Source organism: Talpa europaea, assembly GCF_964194135.1.
Source record: "Talpa europaea genome assembly, chromosome: 8".
In the NCBI taxonomy this organism is placed as follows: Eukaryota; Metazoa; Chordata; class Mammalia; order Eulipotyphla; family Talpidae; genus Talpa; species Talpa europaea.
The window spans coordinates 54638454-54660070 of NC_140075.1; the positions used below are offsets into that span (position 1 = coordinate 54638454).

At 36.6% G+C, this 21617-nt stretch overlaps 2 protein-coding genes across 2 annotated transcripts; both read left to right on the forward strand.

The window, feature by feature from the left end:
• The first annotated feature begins 1067 nt into the window (after positions 1-1067).
• On the forward strand, positions 1068-1511 carry LOC311175041 (small ribosomal subunit protein uS8-like). Its single transcript, XM_084239916.1, has one exon. The coding sequence runs from the start codon at positions 1092-1094 to the stop codon at positions 1470-1472; it is 381 nt and encodes a 126-aa protein (XP_084096042.1). The 5' UTR covers positions 1068-1091; the 3' UTR covers positions 1473-1511.
• Positions 1512-8624: 7113 nt separating this feature from the next.
• Positions 8625-19902, forward strand: GLCE (glucuronic acid epimerase; the record flags this gene model as incomplete). The annotated part of the gene is made up of 3 exons (XM_084241285.1): positions 8625-9224; positions 12131-12376; positions 18878-19902. Exons 1-3 carry the CDS (start codon positions 8639-8641, stop codon positions 19900-19902), a joined length of 1857 nt encoding a protein of 618 aa, XP_084097411.1. The 5' UTR covers positions 8625-8638.
• Positions 19903-21617: the final 1715 nt, after the last annotated feature.

A 21617-nucleotide genomic window follows, 5' to 3' on the forward strand; every position in this document is an offset into this window, starting at 1 on the left:
ACTGCTGAGGGGAGCAGCGGGTGAGACAGGAGAGGTCTGCCACACCATGTGGGACCCTCTCTGGCCTGCCGGGATCGAACCAACACTGCAGAGGCTGTGGACAGCTTCACAGTGTGGAGCTCAACTGCCTGCGCCATCAGGGGAGGGCCCGGACCCCAGAATTCTTTATTCACCCAAGTTATTTGATGAAGAAGAAACACATTATCAGTTCTGCAAGGCTTTGAAGTATATCCCTGCCCTTTTGAAAATAATGATTTCAAAATATACTTTTGCTGATTGAGAGATTTTTGAATGTATAAACAAAAGCAGAACTTGCGGCTTTTTTTTAAATATTACTTTATGCTTAGGGTTTAGCTACCTCTTGAATTACTACTGTGTTCGCTTTAGAAAGCAAGGACATTACTGACCATCTCTCAATACTCAATTGGAATATTAATGAATTTGCCAAAACAGTATGCTAAAGACCTTAATCTTCAGAATTGTTAAATGGTTTGTAATTTGAGTAGCACACATATTTCAACATTTGCAAATAGTACCTACTTGTTAAATATACTTAATGCATATAGTTATAGTGATTCTCATAGTGTGGTTCCACAATACAGATTTCTCACCTGGAACTGGTTATCAGATTTAGTGAATTAGAAACCCTGGAAGTTGGACCCAGCAAACTATGTTTGAATAAGCCTTCCAGGTTATTCTGGTGCCCAGTAAAATTTTAAGAACTGCTGGTGTGGTGTATATTGGTTCCCCAACCTAATTACTGTAATCATCAGAATCATCTGTGAAGATCTTGAACTGTTTATTCTCAGTCCAGATGAGATTTGATATGTTAGGTATGAGAATCATTAGTATAATAGTGATTCCATGTTTCGCGCCACTGCATCATTTAGGCAAGCTACTTTAATACCTCTGAACCTCAGTTTTGCTTTTTGTAAAATAGTGCCCATTCTCCTCCCCATTTCATGGATTGTTGTATTAATTAAATAAAGAGATGAGTATGAAAGTATTTTGCACTACAGATAAGAAAATCTCCATAACTCCATGCGCTCGCCCCTCCCATCCTCTTTCCGCCATTTTTCTGTGCCGCCATAATGGTGTGCATGAATGCCCTCAAGAGCATCAACAATGCCAAAAAGAGAGGCAAACGCCAGGTTCTTATTAGACCATGCTCCAAAGTTATCATCCGGTTTCTAACTGTGATCATGAAGCATGGTTACATTGGCGAATTTGAAATCATTGATGATCCCAGAGCTGGGAAAATTGTTGTGAACCTCACAGGCAGGTTAAACAAGTGTGGAGTGATCAGCCCCAGATTTGATATGCAACTCAAAGATCTAGAAAAATGGCAGAATAATCTGCTTCCATCTCGTCAGTTTGGTTTCATTGTACTGACAACCTCAGCTGGCATCATGGACCATGAAGAAGCAAGACGAAAACGCACAGGAGGGAAAATCCTGGGATTCTTTTTCTAGGGGTGTAAAACACATGTGGAAATAAAATGCCTCAGTGGAAAAAAAAAGAAAAAAAGAAAAAAAATCTGTAGCTAAAATATATTGTCCTGTATTTAAAGAGTCTCACACAATGCTTGTTAATATTCTCTTAGAAACTGTCTGTGTTCTGCTTAAGTAATGTTTTCCCCCATGAAGCATCTTTCTTTTTCCTAATTATATGCCACATTGCTTTTTATTATATTTGCAAATTCAACAAATATATTTAACACCTCTCCAATATGAATTTTTTTTGGTCAGTTGGTTCCCATATATCCATTTCTTATCTCTTCATGACTGTGTAAGTCATTTGAAAGCAGCAATTGTATATAGACATTTTACTAAAAGATTTTAGGCTAAACTATCTATATAGTAATAACAAGTAAAATGCTTTATTTAATTTAGTCTATTCGTTATAATTTCAAAACTTACTACAAAGCTACAGTAATCAAAACAGGATTGTATTGGCATAAAGACAACCATAAAGACCAAGAGAGAGCCCAGAAATAAACCCTCACATATATGGTCATATGATTTGTGATAAGAATCTACTGTATCTTATTAATAAGCCTCTTCATCTGTAAAATGTGGATAATATAATCTTAATTGAAGCAGTGTGAGCCATTGTACTAAAGATAATTTTAACTTAATAAAATGGACTAGCAAAATTACCTTCTTGTGTTATCCCTTTGTTGTGAGTAGTTGCCAGAGAACACTACTTGTTTGCGTTATTGGGAGTGTCCTGACCACCAAAAATACGGAGTTTAATCTATCATGAAATACTTAACCACTTGTGTAATTTAAAACTTGGTCTATGAAGCAACAAACAGATGGAACATCACTAACAGCAGCAATTAAATTGTAAATCCAGTTTAAACAGTTGGCCATAGCATCGCAATCCATATTCTGTTGTATCTTTTTATGTGTGTCAGTGAGTTGTGCTCATTTTTATTTGAATCATTTAAAAGTACTGAAATATGAGAAAGAAAACAGTTGTCTATTTCAAATGTCTTATTTTTTAAAATTGCATACATAATATTTGTTCATTCAGCAACTGTTCATTGGATGCTACTGTGAACCAGTCCCATTTGTTGGTACTGGAGATCTAACAGTGACCAAAAGAAGCAAAATCCTAACCATCATGGAACTTGGATTCTAGTTGATTAGAGATTGCTAATAATCTAAATATTTATACTTTCGAGTGGCAACCACTACTTTGAAGAAAAATAAAGCTGAGTTAGGAGCTAGAGGATAGTGAGAACTGCCCTTTTAGATAGGATTATAAGGAAATTGAAACTATTAGATATATAAATAAATAAAATGATGAACAAGCATCCTTTGGTTGACATTATTCAGAAGATTCAAAAAAACCCAGTAACTTCTTTCAATGAAATTTTTTAAAAAATATATTTAAAGATTATTCTTAACTGAAAGTTGACCCTTATACTTTAAAAACCTCATACTTATATATTAATATTTACTGAATGAAGTTCTTAATATTCACTGAAGTATTCCAATGTTACTTGAATTCATCAGTTAGGAAAATTAATTTGAAAGGTAAAATATAACAGAAAAGTTCTTTGAATTACAAATAATTTTAGAGGAGAACTGTTTGCTTTCCCAAATGAAAACTGTGTTACATTTTGCTTTCCCTAATTTTTGGCTATTTCTATAAAGAAGTTATTTCAATCAGTTTTTATATGATGCTTACTGAATGTTGTTTTCTGGTCTCCAAATTAGCAAAGCCTATTTTTATTGGATTATGTTTCTAATGAAATAAATATTTAGGGCAAGCTCTAGGTGAGGTTTCAAGGTTTTTGAAATTTTGGGATTTTTTAAATTTTCCTTCTTTTCTTAGCCTGAAAGGATAATCTAGATCATGAATATGGCAAATGCTTTAAAATAAATAGGGAGCTTATCACAACCCAGCAGAAAACCTGTTTTAGCTTTTAAAGTTAATATCATTTATACTTAGCAGAATGTTAGTGCACTCTCCTTTTTGAAATTTGAAAGCTTCTATGTCAGTGTTTTTACAAACCTTTCGTTCACTCTTTTAGCAAAATTGACTTTGTCCTTCTTATTTTTATTTTTATGTAAAAAAAAAGTATAACAAATATAATAATGGAAAATTAGAAAATAAAGACCCATATGTATATGTACTGTTTACTTAAGTTAGATCATATTGTATATATTGCCTTGTAACCTTCCTTCAATTAGCAGTCTGTCTTTTCCTACATCAAGTACTGAGTCAAATGCCTAGCACAGGACCAAAGTCCACATCTTAAAGTTTATATGCCTTAAGTCTCTTTTAATGAAATAGAACCCAGTTCCTTTTCTCTTTCCCTACCAATAATTTATTGAGGAGAAAGGGCCCAACTCTCCTGCAGGATATTTTATTTCTAGATATCTCTTATTCCTTCCAAATTTAACTTGTTCCTCTTATTCCTTGTATTTCCTGTTAACTAGAAGTTAAATCTTAAGGACTGAGAGAAGTAAGTTAAACATCTTTGGGATATATGATATAAGTTATTTACTTTTTATTTTAACTTATCAAGAGACACAGTATCTGGGTAAGTCCACCATTAGAGACTGAATTTGAATGCTGAGTTAGAGTATTGACCACCAATCTCTTCATTGTAGAGGTTCACCTTTATCATCTGGGGCAATTGACTTGTTTTGAAATAAAATTCTTCTTGCAAAGGCAAGATAGATAAATTCTTTCACTTAATTATGAATATTTACCAAGCATCAGAAGATGGTCAAAGTTTTTTTTCCTCCTTTTTCAATGTCATTTTAGACTCATGAATTGGTATTGATTTCAGTGTGTTTATCAGTCAGCATCAATGATAACTCTCAACAACTCTGACTACTCGTAAGGGGATCCTGCAGACTTGATTCCTGTCCTGTGTCTTTTTTGCTGTGATACTGTTTTTTAATTAAGGAAACCTTTCAACATAAAAGCATAGATTAAAAAATATAGATTAAAAAAGTATAATTCCTCCCTGGTGGCACAAGGAGTTAAGTCTCGGCACTATAAAGCTATCAGCAGTCACTGCAGCATGAATTCGATCCCCGAGCAAGGAGCTGACCCACATGGCACAGCAGACCTCTCCTGTCTCCCGCTGCTCTCTTCAGCAATGAATTTCAGTAGAGCTGCCTGTTCTGCTCCCCACTCTGTCTCTGGTGAATCTTCTCACCGCCCCACACTTCTGGCCGACACCCCAGTTCTTGTATGCATAAATAAATAAATCTTTTTTTAAAAGGATATATATAAGTAAGCATAGAGAGTAATACAGTGACCCTCCATCATACCTACTTTCAGCTTCTGCAGTTATTAGTATATTTTCAGTCTTGTTTTATCTATCCTCTATTGAATTTATTACCTCCTGGATTATGATCCCATTGATATTTGGAAGTTTTCCTTGTTTCCTGACATGGCAAGATTCCATGGAATCATCCATTTCTCTAAGAAACCCTAATGGCTTCTACTAAGGAATAGTGTCAGATAACAAAATCTGAGCATAAAGGTTACTGAATGCTTTTAATTTTGATTTTCCTTTGCTTTCCTACCTTGTATCTCATCATAATGGTAGATTAGTTACTTAGGGTTATTTTCATTTGAGTCATAGAGGGAGGACTGAAAGAAGGGATATAAAAGGTCATATTGTTTTATTGCTCTTTTAATTGGTTTAAATGTTAGGTATAGCTGATAAGTCTAATGTTGACACAGAGATGTTTTTAATGAAGAATTTTTAAAAATAAACACCATTTGGTGTTAAGTTTGCTGCAATACAATATTAGAAAATCCTCAGTTCATAAATATATGGCTTCTGAAAGTTTGCTTGTATCCCACTTTGGTTTTTAAGCAGTCAACACATTTTCTCATAGTAATAATACGGATGATAAAATATGTTACTGGATATCCAGCTGTTAAAATCTTTTTAATAATAATAAAATTTATTAATAATAATAAATTTAATAATAATAAAATTTCCAAGATGGACTAAATCCATATCTTTCCTACCTTCCTCTTCTGATGCACCAGTAAAATAATATGGATAAAAGTAAGAAATAAAGAAAAGAACTTTATATGAAGACTACCAAAGAATGATAATGAATGGATTTCTGCATCTCTGTTGAGTACCAGAAGACACAGCTGCACCCTCCCCTTACTTCCTCATACCTCTCCCACCACTGCATGTGGACTATAGATAGCAGGTGTGAGCCCCAGGCAAAGCACCAGGCCTATGTTCTTTAGAAAAGTTGGGAAAGGCAAAAGCTTTCAAATACAAATTATATCCACCAAACAACAACAAAGAAAAACCATCTTCATTCTGACATTTAAAAGGTCTGCTGATTCCCCACCCATACTCCTAAAGGAATACTGCTGGTCAGCCTAGATCCAACCCACACAGCCACCGTCAGGAGAGCAGTCTAACCAAAAAACAGACCAGCTTCACAGTAACAGAGAAGCTCCGTGTTGGCTAATGAGTCATTCTGTCTTAAATATTCATGAGTAACCAAATCTCACCAGACATGAGAGGAAAACTAATAGCATGAAAGAAGAACTGAAATAACCAGAAAAATTTTGCTACTGAAGAAAATAGAGCTCATCAGAAAGAACTTCACAGAAAAGGAACTCTAATATACTCAGAGTTGTAGCAAAGTACCTCCATTAAACAAGAATAAAAAAAAAAAAAGTTTTCAGGTTGAGCGGGTACACCTAGTGTGGAAATAGTGAATCAAATATATTGTAATGCATTCTCACAAAACTGCAGAATTCTAGGATAAGCAAAAGATCCAGAGAAAAGTCATGTACAAAGTGACAAGTAACTGAAATCAAACCTCTCATCAGTAACCTTTAATGCTTTAAGACAGTAAAATATTGTCTACAACATTTCAAAACAAAATAACATGCAGTCAAGAATTCTATATCATGACAAACTGTTAATCAAAAGTGAGAGCAGAATAAAGGTGTTTTCAGTCATGCCAGGTCTCAAACTTTAACTTCTCTTGCATTTGAAAAAAAGAGTGAGGTCCTCCCTGGTGGCGCAAGGGGTTAAGATGCAACCTATGAAGCTATCCACAGCCGTTGCAGCACGAGTTTGATCCCCAGCCAGGGAGCTACCCACACAGCACAGCAGACCTCTCCTGCCTCGCCTGCTGCTCCCCTCAGCAGTGTATTTCAGTAGATCTGCCTGTTCTGTTCCTCACTCTGTCTCTGGTGAATCACCCTCACACCTGTGGCCTGTACCCCAGTTCTTGTATGCATAAATAAATAAATCTTTGCAAAAATTAAAAAAAAAAGAAAGAACAAGTGAATTACACATTCACTCTCAACTTTCTTCAAAAACAAATTCCCATTGTGTAGTTTTTCATTAATCATTTCATTTTGAGGGTTGATTTTTTTTCATTTCCTTGCTGCCAAAGGATTTGTTAGGGGGAAACCAAGAAGGAGGATTACAATGACTAAAATAAGTAGTTGTGGATTTACGCCATACAGTAATTTACAAAGGTACTGTAGCAAACAGCAATAAGAGTACTTCTTTAACTGTTAGCAGGCTGAGCTATTTCACATATTGCACATACAAGTAATTTTCCCAGAATTTCCTATACTTCCCACTGTCCTCAGCAACAGGCAGCCTGACCTGACTACTTGCACTGCAGTCATGACTAGGTAACCATATGGCTTATACAGCAACAGCATCCAATTCTTCTCGCATCAGTATTAGGATGACATGATCTAGCTTATATTTAAAAGCATCATTCTGACTTCTGTATTGAGAAAGGACTTGGGGATAGAACAGTAGAGCAAGAGTAGAAGCAGGGTGACCTGTTTGGACATCATTCAGTATTCCAAATGAAAGATAACAGTGGCTCTGGCGTGGTAGTAATTGTGGAGTTGGTAAAAAGAGGTTGGTATAATTTGATGGCAGACAGGAATTCCTGACTGATGGGCTATAGGGTAAGTAGGAAAAGAGTCAAGATTTTTGGTTTGCTCTGTGGAAAAGGATAAATAGGTTGAAGGGAAAGATTCAGAGTTACGTTTGGGATGTTAGTGTTTCGAAGCCTGTTTAATCTGCAAATAAAAATGTCGATTACTTGGATTGCCACTTGTGTATATGTGTCTGCAGTTTTAAAGCAAGTTCTGGCCTGGAGATAGAATTTTGGGAATAATCAGCTTATAAACTATATTTAAAACTGAGATTGGGTGAGATCATCCAGGATATAGATAGAGATAAAGAAGAGATTTGAGCAAACAAAACAAACTTTGAAATCTGTCTACATTATTGGCTACCAGAAGGGGAGGGGGTAGGGGACAGAGAGGTGAGGGGTCAAATGGACTGGGGTGGAGGATGAGAGGTGCTTTAGTTGTGGATGTGGTGTGGTAACATACATTTGAAGAAGAGTGAACCTATAACCCTTGTGAGTAAAACAAAATTACCTCAATACAAATAATTTAATCAAAAAAAAAAAAAGATGATGAAGAAATCATCTGAGAACTGGGACTTTAAAGTAGTCCAACATTTGAAGTTCAGTGAGATGAGAAGGAAAGATCAAAGATGACTAAGAAAGATCAGCCAGTGACATAAAAGGAGAAGCAAGAGATAATGGTACCCTCGAAGCCATGGGAAGAAAGTTTATCAAAAGAGATAGAGTGACGGACTATTTTTATGCTGCTGAGAGGTCAAATAGGATGAGCATGAATGTTCACTATTGGATTTAATACCATGGATGTCTGTGTTTACCTTGATAAAAGCCTGCTATCTTTTTCAAATAACTTCTAAGTTCTTATGGTAGAAATATATATTAAATTGATTAAGGTCAACTGTTTAACACGTGGAACTCTTAGATGTTTCTTTTGGCTTAGGGAAATTGGGAAATAATTACTTAGATGCCGAGAGAGTTTTGGGAATCTCTGCTTTGAAGGATTATGCTGAGCATTTTAAGAAAAAGCTCCTCTTATCTTTTTTTTTTTTTTTTGTCTGTGTTGAAGAGTTTGAGCTAGTAATTTTAAATTTCATCAGATCGCATGCAATTAATGAACTTGCCCTTTGTAGTTGTTCATAAAAAAAGAAAATCTTAATCTGAAATGTCAGTACTACATCTGCATGAATTTTTATTCTTGCCTCCACAGGTATGGTCTGAATATGCGTTGCTTGGCAGCTCGGGTCAACTATAAAACTTTGATTATCATCTGCGCACTCTTCACTTTGGTCACTGTGCTTTTGTGGAATAAGTGTTCCAGCGACAGAGCGATCCAGTTTTCACGGCACTTGAGTAGTGGTTTCAGAGTGGATGGATTAGACAAAAGAGCAGCAGCATCTGAGAGTAACAACTATGTGAACCATATGGGCAAGCAACAATCTGAGGAGGCATTTCCTCAGGAACAGCAAAAAGCACCTCCTGTCGTGGGGGGCTTCCATAGCAATGGGGGAAGCAAGGTGTTGGGGCTCAAATATGAAGACATTGACTGTCTCATAAATGACGATCACACAATTAAAGGGAGACGCGAGGGGAATGAAGTCTTTCTTCCGTTCACTTGGGTAGAGAAATATTTTGATGTTTATGGAAAAGTGGTGCAGTATGATGGCTATGAGCGGTTTGAATTCTCTCATAGCTATTCCAAAGTCTATGCACAGAGAGCTCCTTATCACCCTGATGGTGTGTTTATGTCCTTTGAAGGCTACAATGTGGAAGTCCGAGACAGAGTCAAGTGCATAAGTGGGGTTGAAGGTTGGTATCTGTCTGTTCCACTGCATTTTTCTAGTCTGTGTTGAGAAATAAGAAACTACAGGTGTTAATTATATGGCAAGTACATACACTGCTTATTATCAAGAGACCTGCTGTTAAGTCTGAAACTAGGGCAACTTTCTAGATGATAGGATTTAAAGACTTCAGTAAAATCACACCCAATCAAATAAGATTATTCCATTAACCTGCCTCAGAATCTAAAATTCTCACCAGTAAGTTCAAGGCACAGCATTTCCAGAAATGTCACATTGAAATAAACAGCGGTTACCTGTGAGAGGACATGTGAAAGGGACGTAGTCACCAGGGGACTCATCCATGCTCCACTGCAGTCTTGTTACCATATTAGCCAGGTGTTATCTCAGGAAGAACAAAGCAGTACACAGACACCATTTGCTCTAAACCTTTACTGAACCCCTATAGTCTATTACATATTGTCTTTCAGTTAGTACATTTTGGAATTTGTGTTTCAAACCTTGGGTTCATCAGAAAACCAAATTGAATTTGACTTTAAAGTACATCACTTAATTGTGGGAAGTAATGTGTTTGAGACTGTTTAGTTTCGGTTTTCTTCATTTTTCTCATTTTATTATGAAATTGATTAAATCTTTTATAATATCTTTATCATATTGTGGAATGCAGCAGATTCACTAATATTCTTACCACTTCAAGGTAACTATTACAATTTTTGTATTCTCTAGAGGTCTTTGTACATAGGCATGTTTTATCCTTACTATTTTTATTATACGGTGTTCAGGAGGGTTTTGGTTTTTTAGGAACTTCAAAGATATTTACTCTGGAACCTTTTTCAAAGTACTTTTTAAAATGTATGAAATTAAGAGGTGCTAAGATCCTAAAGAAAAGGTAAAAAGCACCCAAAACCATGTTAAAACTAGCTTCTTGTAAATACAAATTTTTAAACAAATTGGGATCATGCTGTATAGTAAGTTTTACAGTCTCCTTTTTTCATCTAATATGATTTTTCCCCTTATTACAATATATATATATATTGAACATTTTAATGACTGACTTCATTGTCACTGTAAGGACATGCCATATGTGTGCCATGTACAGGGTCTAGCTCTGTAGGTAGCCATTTAGGTCATTTCCTTTTTCTGCTGTTATACATAGTGGTATAGATATTCATGTTAATCATTTTTTATTTGATTATCTTCTCAAACGGTTTTCCTAGAAACAAATTACTTATTCAAATAATATAAACTGATCTTTCCAAAAAGGTTGAACTTACTCATGCAACCGGTAGCTCAGGATGAGGATGCCCTTATCACTTGCTATCATGGAACATTATTTTTTTAATCTGTTTTTTAGAAAGGTATCTTATGATTTGCTTTCTGTGGCAGTCAATGAACTCTTTCATATGCCTTTAATCATATTTTTCCCCATTTTTGTAATGTTTTAAAAATATATCTGTGTGAACATATGGTAAGATTAGCAACATTTTAGCACTTTGTTAGTTTTACAATTTTTGGTTTTGTTTATAAACTTATGGATTTTTAATAGCTTTATGATTTTGGTTTTTAACATTTGACTTTTTTAGTCCAACTAAATTGATTTATATTTTGGTAAATGGTGCACAATCAGGGTTTGATTTTAGATTTTTTTTTCCCTAACATATATTGAAATGTTCTTCTCTTTTCCCCATTGATTCAGACTTTATCATCATAATAAATTATTACTAGAGTAGTTTTCTCTCCTACTGTTCTGTTCATTTCATCACTTTTTCAATTCTTCGGCCAGTTGCACATTGTTGTAGAATTCAAATTCTATTTGAATTTTTAAACCCTCCCTACACTCCTATTCCTCCCCCATTGGAGAAAGACTACAGAAGTTAAAGGATATCTGTTGCCTAGGTTTCTTCACCTCTATGATTCTTCATTCCTTAAATTTTTGAAACTACATCAAAATACGTATGATTCTGTAGGTTCCAGGTCTCTGCTGAACCCATCTGATGTTTACTTTGGAACTACAGATAGTTTATCTCTCAACACATACTACCATAATGAATAATAAACTATTCTGTGCAACTTGATATTATTGTATTTCCCACATGGAAAGTTACTTAAATAAAGACTAATATCAAATATTTAAGTTTTCTTAGAACTTCACAAAAGGTAGTCCATTAATTATTTCAAGTTTAATTAATTATTTTTTTTTTTTGTGGGACCCATTGCTGGCGGCCGGGGAACAAACCGGCGCTGCAGAGGCTGCGGGCAGCCTCGCAGCCCAGCGCTCAACTGCTGCGCCACCAGGGGAAGCCCTCAGGTTTAATTTAAAAAAGTACTCATGCTTAACAATTACATTTTGATATGCAGGATATAAAAAAGAATCTCAAGCTATGTTTAAACGTTGCTTATTCATAACTGGCTTATTAAGTGAATACTTTCACCATCAAATGATAAGGTTTGTAGAACATGTCTTCACATTGGAGGAAGAAATTAGTATGTAATTGTTAAGTACAGATGTTTAAGAAATTTTCTAGATTAATATTCTAGAATAAAACTGGTAACATCTACATGCATTTAAATTGTTAAACTTGGATGTATGTAACAGGATTATGAAACTTGACATCTGGAACTGTAAGCAAAAATGACATACATAAAAAGTCCTTAAAAGATCATTTATAACATTCCATTGTTACCTATCTATCCACAAATAATGAATGAGAGCAAATTAACACTTTATTTTGTTTTTCATATTTGGTTAATTTGGTACTCTTTCTTAGTAATCAAGGAAAGTATATAATAAGGAAGCTCAAAAATATTCATAACTCATAACTCACTAACATCCCCCAGAAGTGAAACAAGAATGGTACTCAGAATAGGCTTGTAAATGTCTGGATATAGCTATTTATTTTGTTTCTCTATCTACAGGTGTACCTTTATCTACACAATGGGGACCTCAAGGCTATTTCTACCCAATCCAGATTGCACAGTATGGGTTAAGTCATTACAGCAAGAATCTGACTGAGAAACCCCCTCACATCGAGGTATATGAAACAGCCGACGACAGGGACAAAAACAGCAAGCCTAATGACTGGACCGTGCCAAAAGGCTGCTTTATGGCTAGTGTAGCTGATAAGTCTAGATTCACCAATGTTAAACAGTTTATTGCTCCAGGTAAGTACTGAGTCTGCTAATTTTAAGTTGATTTATGGCACCTGAGGTGCCTTAAAATTATTTATATGGTTTAGTAAAACATATTAACAGATCTTTTATATTATGTAAAGTAACAAATATTGTTGCCCACGTAAAATCCCTAAAGAAGGAACAGCTAAAAATTCAATTTGATAAAAGAAATATTTACTGTCTAAAGAGCCAAACCATATATTGAATATTAAGATCCAGACTACTGCATGATATCTCCCTCCAGGCCACTGTATCCCATAAGAGTAAGGTGTCTCCATTTATTTTCATGTTTCAGTACAGAATATTTTTCTTTGATTTTGAAACTATTTTGCATTAAGATAGAATTTTTCTTTTTAAGATTTATTTATGTATACAAGAACTGGGGTACAGGTCGGAGGTGTGGGGGAGGTGGTAAGCGGATTCACCAGAGACAGAGTGGGGACAGAACAGGCAGATTTACTGAAACATGCTGCTGAGAGATGAAGGTGGTGAGGCAGGAGAGGTCTGCTGTGCCATGTGGGTAGTTCCCTGGCCGAGGATCAAACTCGTGCTGCAGTGGCTGCAGATAGCTTCATAGGTTGCGTCTTAACCCCTTGCATCACCAGTGAGACCCAAGGTAAAAATTATTCTTTATGAAGAGAGACCATCCTTCCCTTTACCTATTTTTCACCAAGAACTTTTTTTTTCCCCAAGATTTATAGCATTACCAAACAGACCTGTTTTCCATATTGAATTTTGTAAATGTACTAGATTGTCTCAAACTTCATATAAAACCATTTCATTATAAAATCATTTATAAAATCAAATTAACTTTATGCAACATTTCCCCTTTTACTATGACAGTATCATTAATTTGGATGTAATGTATTTTTCGTCACTAATCAATATCCCTGAGAATTAATGACTCCATTACTTAAAAAGAAAATGAAATAATTTTAGCACCCGGCCTTAATTCTCTTTGGGGAAATGTTGTCAAGAACAGAACACATTCCCGTCTCCCACCAACCTTGCAATGAATAAAAAGAAAGGAAAGGTGGTGAGATTTTTTTCTGTGTTCTTTCTTTGTCCTTTATTGATGACTGTAATTCAGAGACCTTGAAAGCCACAATACAAATCTACTCATTCTAGATGGTCTTAAGTAGTGGATTTATGAGTGCTTAATGCAGTGCAAATAATGGGTGACCTTTAGTTTATATTCTGTGCTTAGAACTTCTTTTCTCCTATGGCATTCTGTGATATTCAGTATATAGAGCATCTTTGTTTATTGTAAAACAACAGGCTTGGCTGGGTGATAACATACGTGGCTGTATTTAAGAATACTTAACCTGTGATACCTAACAGGTCATTGCATCAGGAAATGATTAGACTAAGTGAAAGGACATTTGGTTTTGGGTCAAACAAGGAACTTATTTTTTCACTGATTAATAGTGTTCTCTGAATTCAGGTGGAAAGCAGCAACCCTTATCTTGATCTCCTCCAGTGCTGGCAAGTGTTTTAGAACAGTCTTAATCTATTCTGTTTAGAGCATAGATTTCATTGTTCACCTTTGGATGTCTGCGGTAATGCAAAAGATAGATCCCCACATCCTGAGGAACCTTCATTTTAGCCCTTCATTCTACAACCAATGATTGAAGATCAAACTTACTTGCTAAAGTGATTTCAAGCTTGTGGAGGCAAGAACTCTGTGTTACTCTGTTAGTGGGGCACAGCTGCTCAGAGTTGGAACTTCCCATTGGAGGAGGTGTGCTAGGTGGAAAAGGGTGCTTGTTTTATTATTCTGTGTATGCTTGGAGTTGCATTCAATACAAGTATTTGATGGGGAGGGAGTTGGAGTTACATGGGAGTTGATCAGAGCAGAAGGAAATCAGAGGCAAGACATCTTTGTGGGGCATAGGTACAAGTACTGTGTTTATCATAGGCTGTGATTTTCATTCTTTATTAAAATACAGATACCTTACTAAATTAAAACTAAGCATATTTCAGACCATATTAGCTCAGTTCTTCATAGTGTGAATGATGGGCTCTTGTTATGTGATCACTTTAATTATTAAGAATTGTACATATGGAGCAAACAAAGATGTTTGCCGTGGTTCAAACTACTGTTGTCCTGTCGTCAATGGAACATTTTTTAATGTCCAGAAAGAATAGTTTCAGCTTTTCTGAAAAGTTCAGGAACAGCCTAAGACTTCACAGTGTTTTTGAATTGTCCTATTTCAAATTTTTCTTTGAATTTTAAGTATTCACTTTTATCAAAATAGCCACTGTGGGAACAACTTGATTCAAATGAGCATCTCAACTTCTGGCATTGAGAAATGCCTCTGTGTTCTTATCTAAATACTCTCAGTGTTCATCCTGGGCTCCCCAGCAAGCTTGCCTTTCTTTCATAGATGGGACTGCCATTCCTAGAGGACTCAAGTGTTGGGGTTATAAAAGAAATAGACTTTTAGGTCTGCTCAGTGAAGGAGGCAGTGCCTTGGGTCCTGAGACTTTCTTCTGTGAATGAAAAAGGTCTATTTAGTTGGTATTTAGAGATGCTTCTGTAGACTAAAAGTCCAAGATCAAGTTACCAGCATGGTAGGTGAGAGATCTTTTCTGGTCACAGATTTCTCCTTGTATTTTCACATGGCAGAAGGGGCTTGGGAGATAGGGTTTTTGAGAGGTTATGGATCTCATGGGAGGTAAATTCAGAGAATCACTGTTGAGAAAAAATTGAGACCTATACATAAAAGCATAGGTGTAAATAAGATAAGACTGAAGGACCAGAAGCTGAATGCTGTTGCCTTTTACTTTCTGACCATGAATTTTTTCCCTGAAAGGAAGTAAAATCATTTATTTTTTATTTTTTTAAAGCAATTTTAGGGTTTTTTTTCCTGTTTATCTTTTTTTTTTTTAAAGATTTATTTATTTATTTATGCAAGCACTGGGTACAGTCAGAAGCGTGGGAGGGTGAGAGAATTCACCAGAGTCAGAGAGGAGAGCAGAGCAGGCAGACTGACGAAATACACTGCTGAGGGTAGCAGCGGGTGGCAGGAGAGGTCTGTGCGCCATGTGGGACCCTCCTCCAGTGGCCGGGGAGCAGCCTGGGATCGAACCGGTGCTGCAGAGGCTGCTGGCAGCTTCACAACCCAGCGCTCAACCGCTGCGCCACCGGGGAGGCCCAGGAAGTAAAATCATTTAGAAGAAAGAACCATAACATCGATCTATAGCATGTTGGACATTGTTTTGTTCCTTTTCCTAATTTTAAAATTGAATGAATTAAAACCTTATACCCTGTCCTGCCCTATTAATTTGTCTTTCCTTTCCCCCAAGCATTGTCTTCAATGACTTCACTTTACCCTTTCTTCAGCCATTCTTTGTCAGACTTCTTGTGAGCTTTTCTTCTTCTTCTACCTGACCCTTACCTCTCTACCTGACCCTCTCAGAGTTCCTCCAGGTTCTGAATAAGGCCTCTCCTCACTCCACACACTAAACCTGTTGATTAAGTAAATGAATGTAAATAATTTGTACTGCATGTGAAAACATTTATTTGAAGATCATTCTTAAATGTTTTGTCATCCTCTGTTGTCTAATGTGGTACGTGTGGTTCATGTGCCACATATACCAAAAATAGACCCCTGTAGTGACTCCTGGGAATAGTGGCTCAGAGAGAAGAGTCATGGATATCAGATAAAAGGAAATGCAGGGGTTTCTACTAGTAGATATAAAGCAGGAGTTCATATAGCACAGGACCTCCAGCAGAGCTCAGAACCTTGCCTGGTATATTTCCAAAGTTATATTTCTCATAATTCCTGCTCTTCCAGCTTCAGATTATTGTAAGGATTGGGGGAGATAATACATATAAATGTGTTTTGAAAAAATAAGTTCTGTAAAGTCACATTCCCTTTGCTACCATTTAGATCATTCTGAATGATGTTGACAGGTTATTTAACCTCTCCATATAGCTATAAAGTGGGAATTAAAAGACCAATTTCATAAGATTGGCATGAAGACTATGATTGTTAGTTGATTGATTTAAATTGGAGAGCGTGACTTCTGTCACTCTCCTGCATGGCTCAGTAACCCCCTCTGGTGGTGTTGGTGTTTTAATAGTGATGACAATTAATAGTGACTTTTGAAAAGGTTGTATCCTATGACATCATTTATTACGGCGTTCTTTGAAATAATTTGTTATATTGAGACATAAGTTAATTGATCGAACCATATTGTTGAATTTGTGTATATTAAATGAAAATTAAAATGGAATTCTAGAAAGATAATGGATCCTTCTTTAGCTTCCTCCCATTTGGACTTCTAAAGATGGGTTGTTACTCATTTGGTGAGAATGGATGCCATAGTGAGTAATATTGTCTGATTAATGAGGCATTGCCCTAAAATGAAAACATAAGTAGCACACAAATAGTAGTTTGCCCTGATGAATATAATATAAACTTAAGTGATTCACAAGTCAATACAGACTCCTACTCTGTTTCAGGGGTTGTACTAAGCACCAGATTCCATCTTACTATAGGTGTAGAAAAATTCTAAGAGAGAGGGCCTCCCCTGGTGGTGCAGGCAGTTGAGCACAGTGCTGTGAAGCTGTCTGCAGCCTCTGACGCACTGGTTGGATCCCAGCCAGCCGGTGAGGGTCCCACATGGCGCGGCAGACCCCTCCTGTCTCTCCCACTGCTCCCCTCAGCAATATATTTTGTCAGTCTGCCTGTCCTCTTCCCTGCTCTGTCTCTGGTGAATCCTCTCACCCTTCCGTGCATCTAGCCTATACCCCGGTTCTTGTATAAATAAATAAATAAATCTGTAAAAAAAAAAAATGCTAAGAGAAATATTGCATGTTGACTTTTTCCAGTTAAAATAGACTTTTATTGAATTAGATAGAAGTAAACTTATGAAATCACTTTTTTCACAGTCACTTAAAGCTTCATTTAATGCAGAAATCTATCAGTGTTATCATTCTTAATATAATTTCCATAATCATCCGTTCCATCAGGTGAAGTCATTGAGAACCTTGGGTCAGCTGTATCCACACTGGTAGAGTCCCAGACAGCTCAGCCTGCTAATTCTCCCAGTTCATCAGCTGTAGGTGCTGTCATCCGTTCTTATTTCCAATCTTTACTCCACACTAGAGATTTCGTCACAGACTCCTCAAAGCAGATCTGACCCCATGGGTATTTTTAAGAGACAATACTCATGAGGATGCCATGTCTGATACCAGTTCTTATGTTCTCTGGACTTGGGTGTCCAGGGATCCTGGCTCTGCCACTGTAACGTTTTACAGTTTTTTGAAGTCTCTGTATCTTCATCTCTGAAATCTCTCATAATTCCTGCTCTGTCAGGAATTTATTATAACAATGAAGTGAGATAATACATATGAATGTGTTTTGAAAATTTAAGTTCTATAAATATCAAGATATTCATATTTGCCTTTAATAGGGTTAAACTTTGCACTACATGTATTTTTGTTGTTCTTGCTACTATTCTAATATTTTTAGTTTCGTTTCTTCATAGATCTAGACCAGTAGATTCAGGAAGTTATCACTCTGGGACTCAGCCATCACTGTCCTATAGATATGCCAGAGAAAGTTCCTATTTGATAATTTGCCAAATAAAACAGTTTTTACTCATACTTCTCTCAAGCCAGTGGTTAAAGAATAATAATAATCACTGTCATTTATTGCTGTGTTCAAACACTGTATTTTTTCTTAGTTCTCACAAATTACAAATTACCCTGCAAAGTAACATTGACTTTATTTAATGTGTAAAAAAGCTGAGGCAGACAGAAGTATATCTTGTTGAATATCTTAAATTTGTAAGTGGTAGAATAAGAATTCAGTGTTCTGTTTTAACTCTAAGGCTTTTACATTTTCCTCTACCTTCCCTGATGTCCCTCACTTTTTGTTGAATTCATGAGCTTATTGTTTAATTTTATACAGGATTTCAGTGAATATGCAAAAGCAGACATATCGTTGTGAATATCAATGAAGAGCATGTATTATATGGCCAGTCAGACCTCCTGGGATCAGCTCTTTGTGCCTTAGACCAGTCATTTGACTTCACTGTCTTAGCTCCTCCTTTGTAAAATGAGAATAATAATAGTACTACTCTTGTAATTGTTATGAGGATTAAATGAGTTAATGTGTTTTAACACTTAGAACATATAAATACTTTCCAGAGTTAGTTAAATAAAAATTTTGAATTCATGAATAACCATTCTTTCCTTCTAGCCTCTCTCTTGGAAACTAGTCTTGGGGTTTTTTTTTCCTTTTGCAGGACAGGTATACTGGAACAGTCAACGATTATTGATCAGTCTGCATTTGATTTAGAGAAGACATTCTATTATTTGCTTATGTTAATTTAGTAAAATAAATAATAATAATAATCTGCACATAAAATATTGAAATTTAACTTTGTATGGTCAGTGGTTGTAAGGCTGCATTGTGATTACCTTTTAAATGCAAAGGGCTTTTATTCTAACCCGTCTTTATATACTTCCCCCTACAGAAACCAGTGAGGGTGTATCCTTGCAACTGGGGAACACAAAAGATTTTATTATTTCATTTGACCTCAAGTTCTTGACAAATGGAAGTGTGTCTGTGGTTCTTGAGACCACAGAAAAGAATCAGCTCTTCACTGTACATTATGTCTCAAATACCCAGCTAATTGCTTTTAAAGAAAGAGACATATACTACGGCATCGGGCCCAGAACTTCATGGAGCACGGTTACCAGGGACCTGGTCACTGACCTCAGGAAAGGAGTGGGTCTATCCAACACAAAAGCTGTGAAGCCAACCAAAATAATGCCCAAGAAGGTGGTTAGGTTGATTGCAAAAGGGAAGGGATTCCTTGACAACATTACCATCTCTACCACTGCCCACATGGCTGCGTTCTTCGCTGCCAGTGATTGGCTGGTCAGGAACCAGGATGAGAAAGGCGGCTGGCCAATTATGGTGACCCGAAAGTTAGGGGAAGGGTTCAGGTCTTTAGAGCCAGGGTGGTACTCTGCCATGGCCCAAGGGCAAGCCATTTCTACATTAGTCAGGGCCTATCTGTTAACAAAAGACCATGTATTCCTCAATTCAGCTTTAAGGGCAACAGCCCCTTACAAGTTTCTGTCGGAGCAGCATGGAGTTAAAGCTGTGTTTATGAATAAACATGACTGGTATGAAGAATATCCAACCACACCTAGCTCTTTTGTTTTAAATGGCTTTATGTATTCTTTAATTGGGCTATATGACTTAAAAGAAACTGCAGGGGAAAAACTCGGGAAAGAAGCGAGGTCTTTGTATGAGCGTGGCATGGACTCTCTTAAAGCCATGCTCCCCTTGTACGACACTGGCTCAGGAACCATCTATGACCTCCGTCACTTCATGCTTGGGATCGCCCCCAACCTGGCCCGCTGGGACTATCACACCACCCACATCAATCAGCTGCAGCTACTCAGCACCATTGATGATTCTCCGATCTTCAAAGAGTTTGTCAAGAGGTGGAAAAGCTACCTTAAAGGCAGCAGGGCAAAGCACAACTAGGGCTCATAACCAAAATCATATTTCAGCCTCTGCTGTACACAAAAACTACGGGCTCTATCTCAGCAGAGCATTGGCACGTTTTAAAAGGTCGTACACTAGGTTTTTGTGGGTTACGTGGAGTGTCAGTGATCCTTAAAACCAGTCTTCTGAGATAATTGCATTCCGTGGGTTGGGTGTTTAGAAATGTTGGTGGCATTTAGAACAGAAATGTGTTTAGTCAATAGGCTGAACAAAGGTGTTTAACTTTGTCTTGCTATCACCCTATGCAGTTCCACAGATAGTTCCTCTCTGTTTGGGAAAGATAATGGTAAGTAGCTATCGCTGGCCAACTGTCTAGCACTTACCTGAAAACTTAGTATGGGGTTCTTTTAAAATGTGATTATTTATATTTATGTTGAAAGCAGACTTTTTAAAAAAATGATGTGCTGTAATACAGTAAATATGTACTTGTAGCCTGAATAGTGGACTGTGTGCAACTTTTTTAAATGATGTTTCTTTTCTATAGATTCATTTCTTGGGGGCATATGGGCATTTGTTCAATTTGTTATATATGGAAAATATTTTGAATTTATGGTTTTCTTGAAATATGTAAATTAAGAACACACCAGTGTTCAGGCTTCACAGTTATATGATGTAAGCACAACTAAAATGAAACTTGTTGACTGCACAAAAAATTACAGAAATGTTGTTTTATGAAACTTGATCTACAATCAGTAACGTTTTGATAATCAGTCGGTCCTTCCCCATCCCCATTATGATGGTTTCTTTTTTGTCACTATCTAGAATTTTGTATTTCATTTCAGACGATACAAGAGAATTTGGGGAGAGAGGCATGGTGGTGGTGACCTTTTTTTTGGACATTACTGGGAAATTGAATTATAAACCTAAACTGGGAAGGAGCTAGTGATTTTCCTAAGTCCAACATCATTGCCCTTATGGGGTCGCCCCGCCATAAGGAAACATATTAGATGAAATACTAGTATAAGAATGAGAGCAGGATTTTTTCCTGTTTAGGTCATTCTTCATCATCAGACCATTGACTCTGCACATCATTGTTTTTTCTTTGCAATTTTTAGATTATTTCAATTATTGGATAGAAGTGATGCTACTACATTTGCAATCAGACCTTTATTTGGGTTTTATGTCCCACCTCCCATGAATAGATTCCATAGCCCTCTGACCGTGGGCAGTGTCTGCTGTAGCACATCAGACATTAGGTAAAAAACCGAGTTTCAGTATGACAGTACAGTAAATGTAAACTGTAACTTCTACAGAATGGAAATATGAGAGCCCCATGCTTTCAGGGCACTGAGTCTGACAAGTACAGTGCAGTTTGTCTATGACCCACTGTCAGTGTACATCGGGAACCAGGTGGCAACCTGCCTCCCATACTATAGATCTTAAGTGAACTCAGCCTAGCAACACTACATAGAAATCAGAAAATGTATACATGTATGCATATGATATAATCTATATATTAGTGGCAAAGGGGGCAGAAGAACTGTAACTACACTGAGAGTAAGATTAAGCTGGTCATAGAAAGGTAAGCTTAAACCCCCAACTTATGTGATCACTGTGTTTTGCCTACAACAAAACAGTTGTGGGCTATTTTATTTCCCCCTGGCTTTGGACCTTTGTATTTCTTATACATTACCTGTCTCAACAAGAATATCTGGATAACTTCGTATTTATTTTCAATGCCAATGTTCAAAACC

Coding starts and splice junctions, on each gene's coding strand:
- LOC311175041 (XM_084239916.1), top strand. CDS start 1,092: ATGGTGTGCATGAATGCCCTCAAGAGCATCAACAATGCCAAAAAGAGA.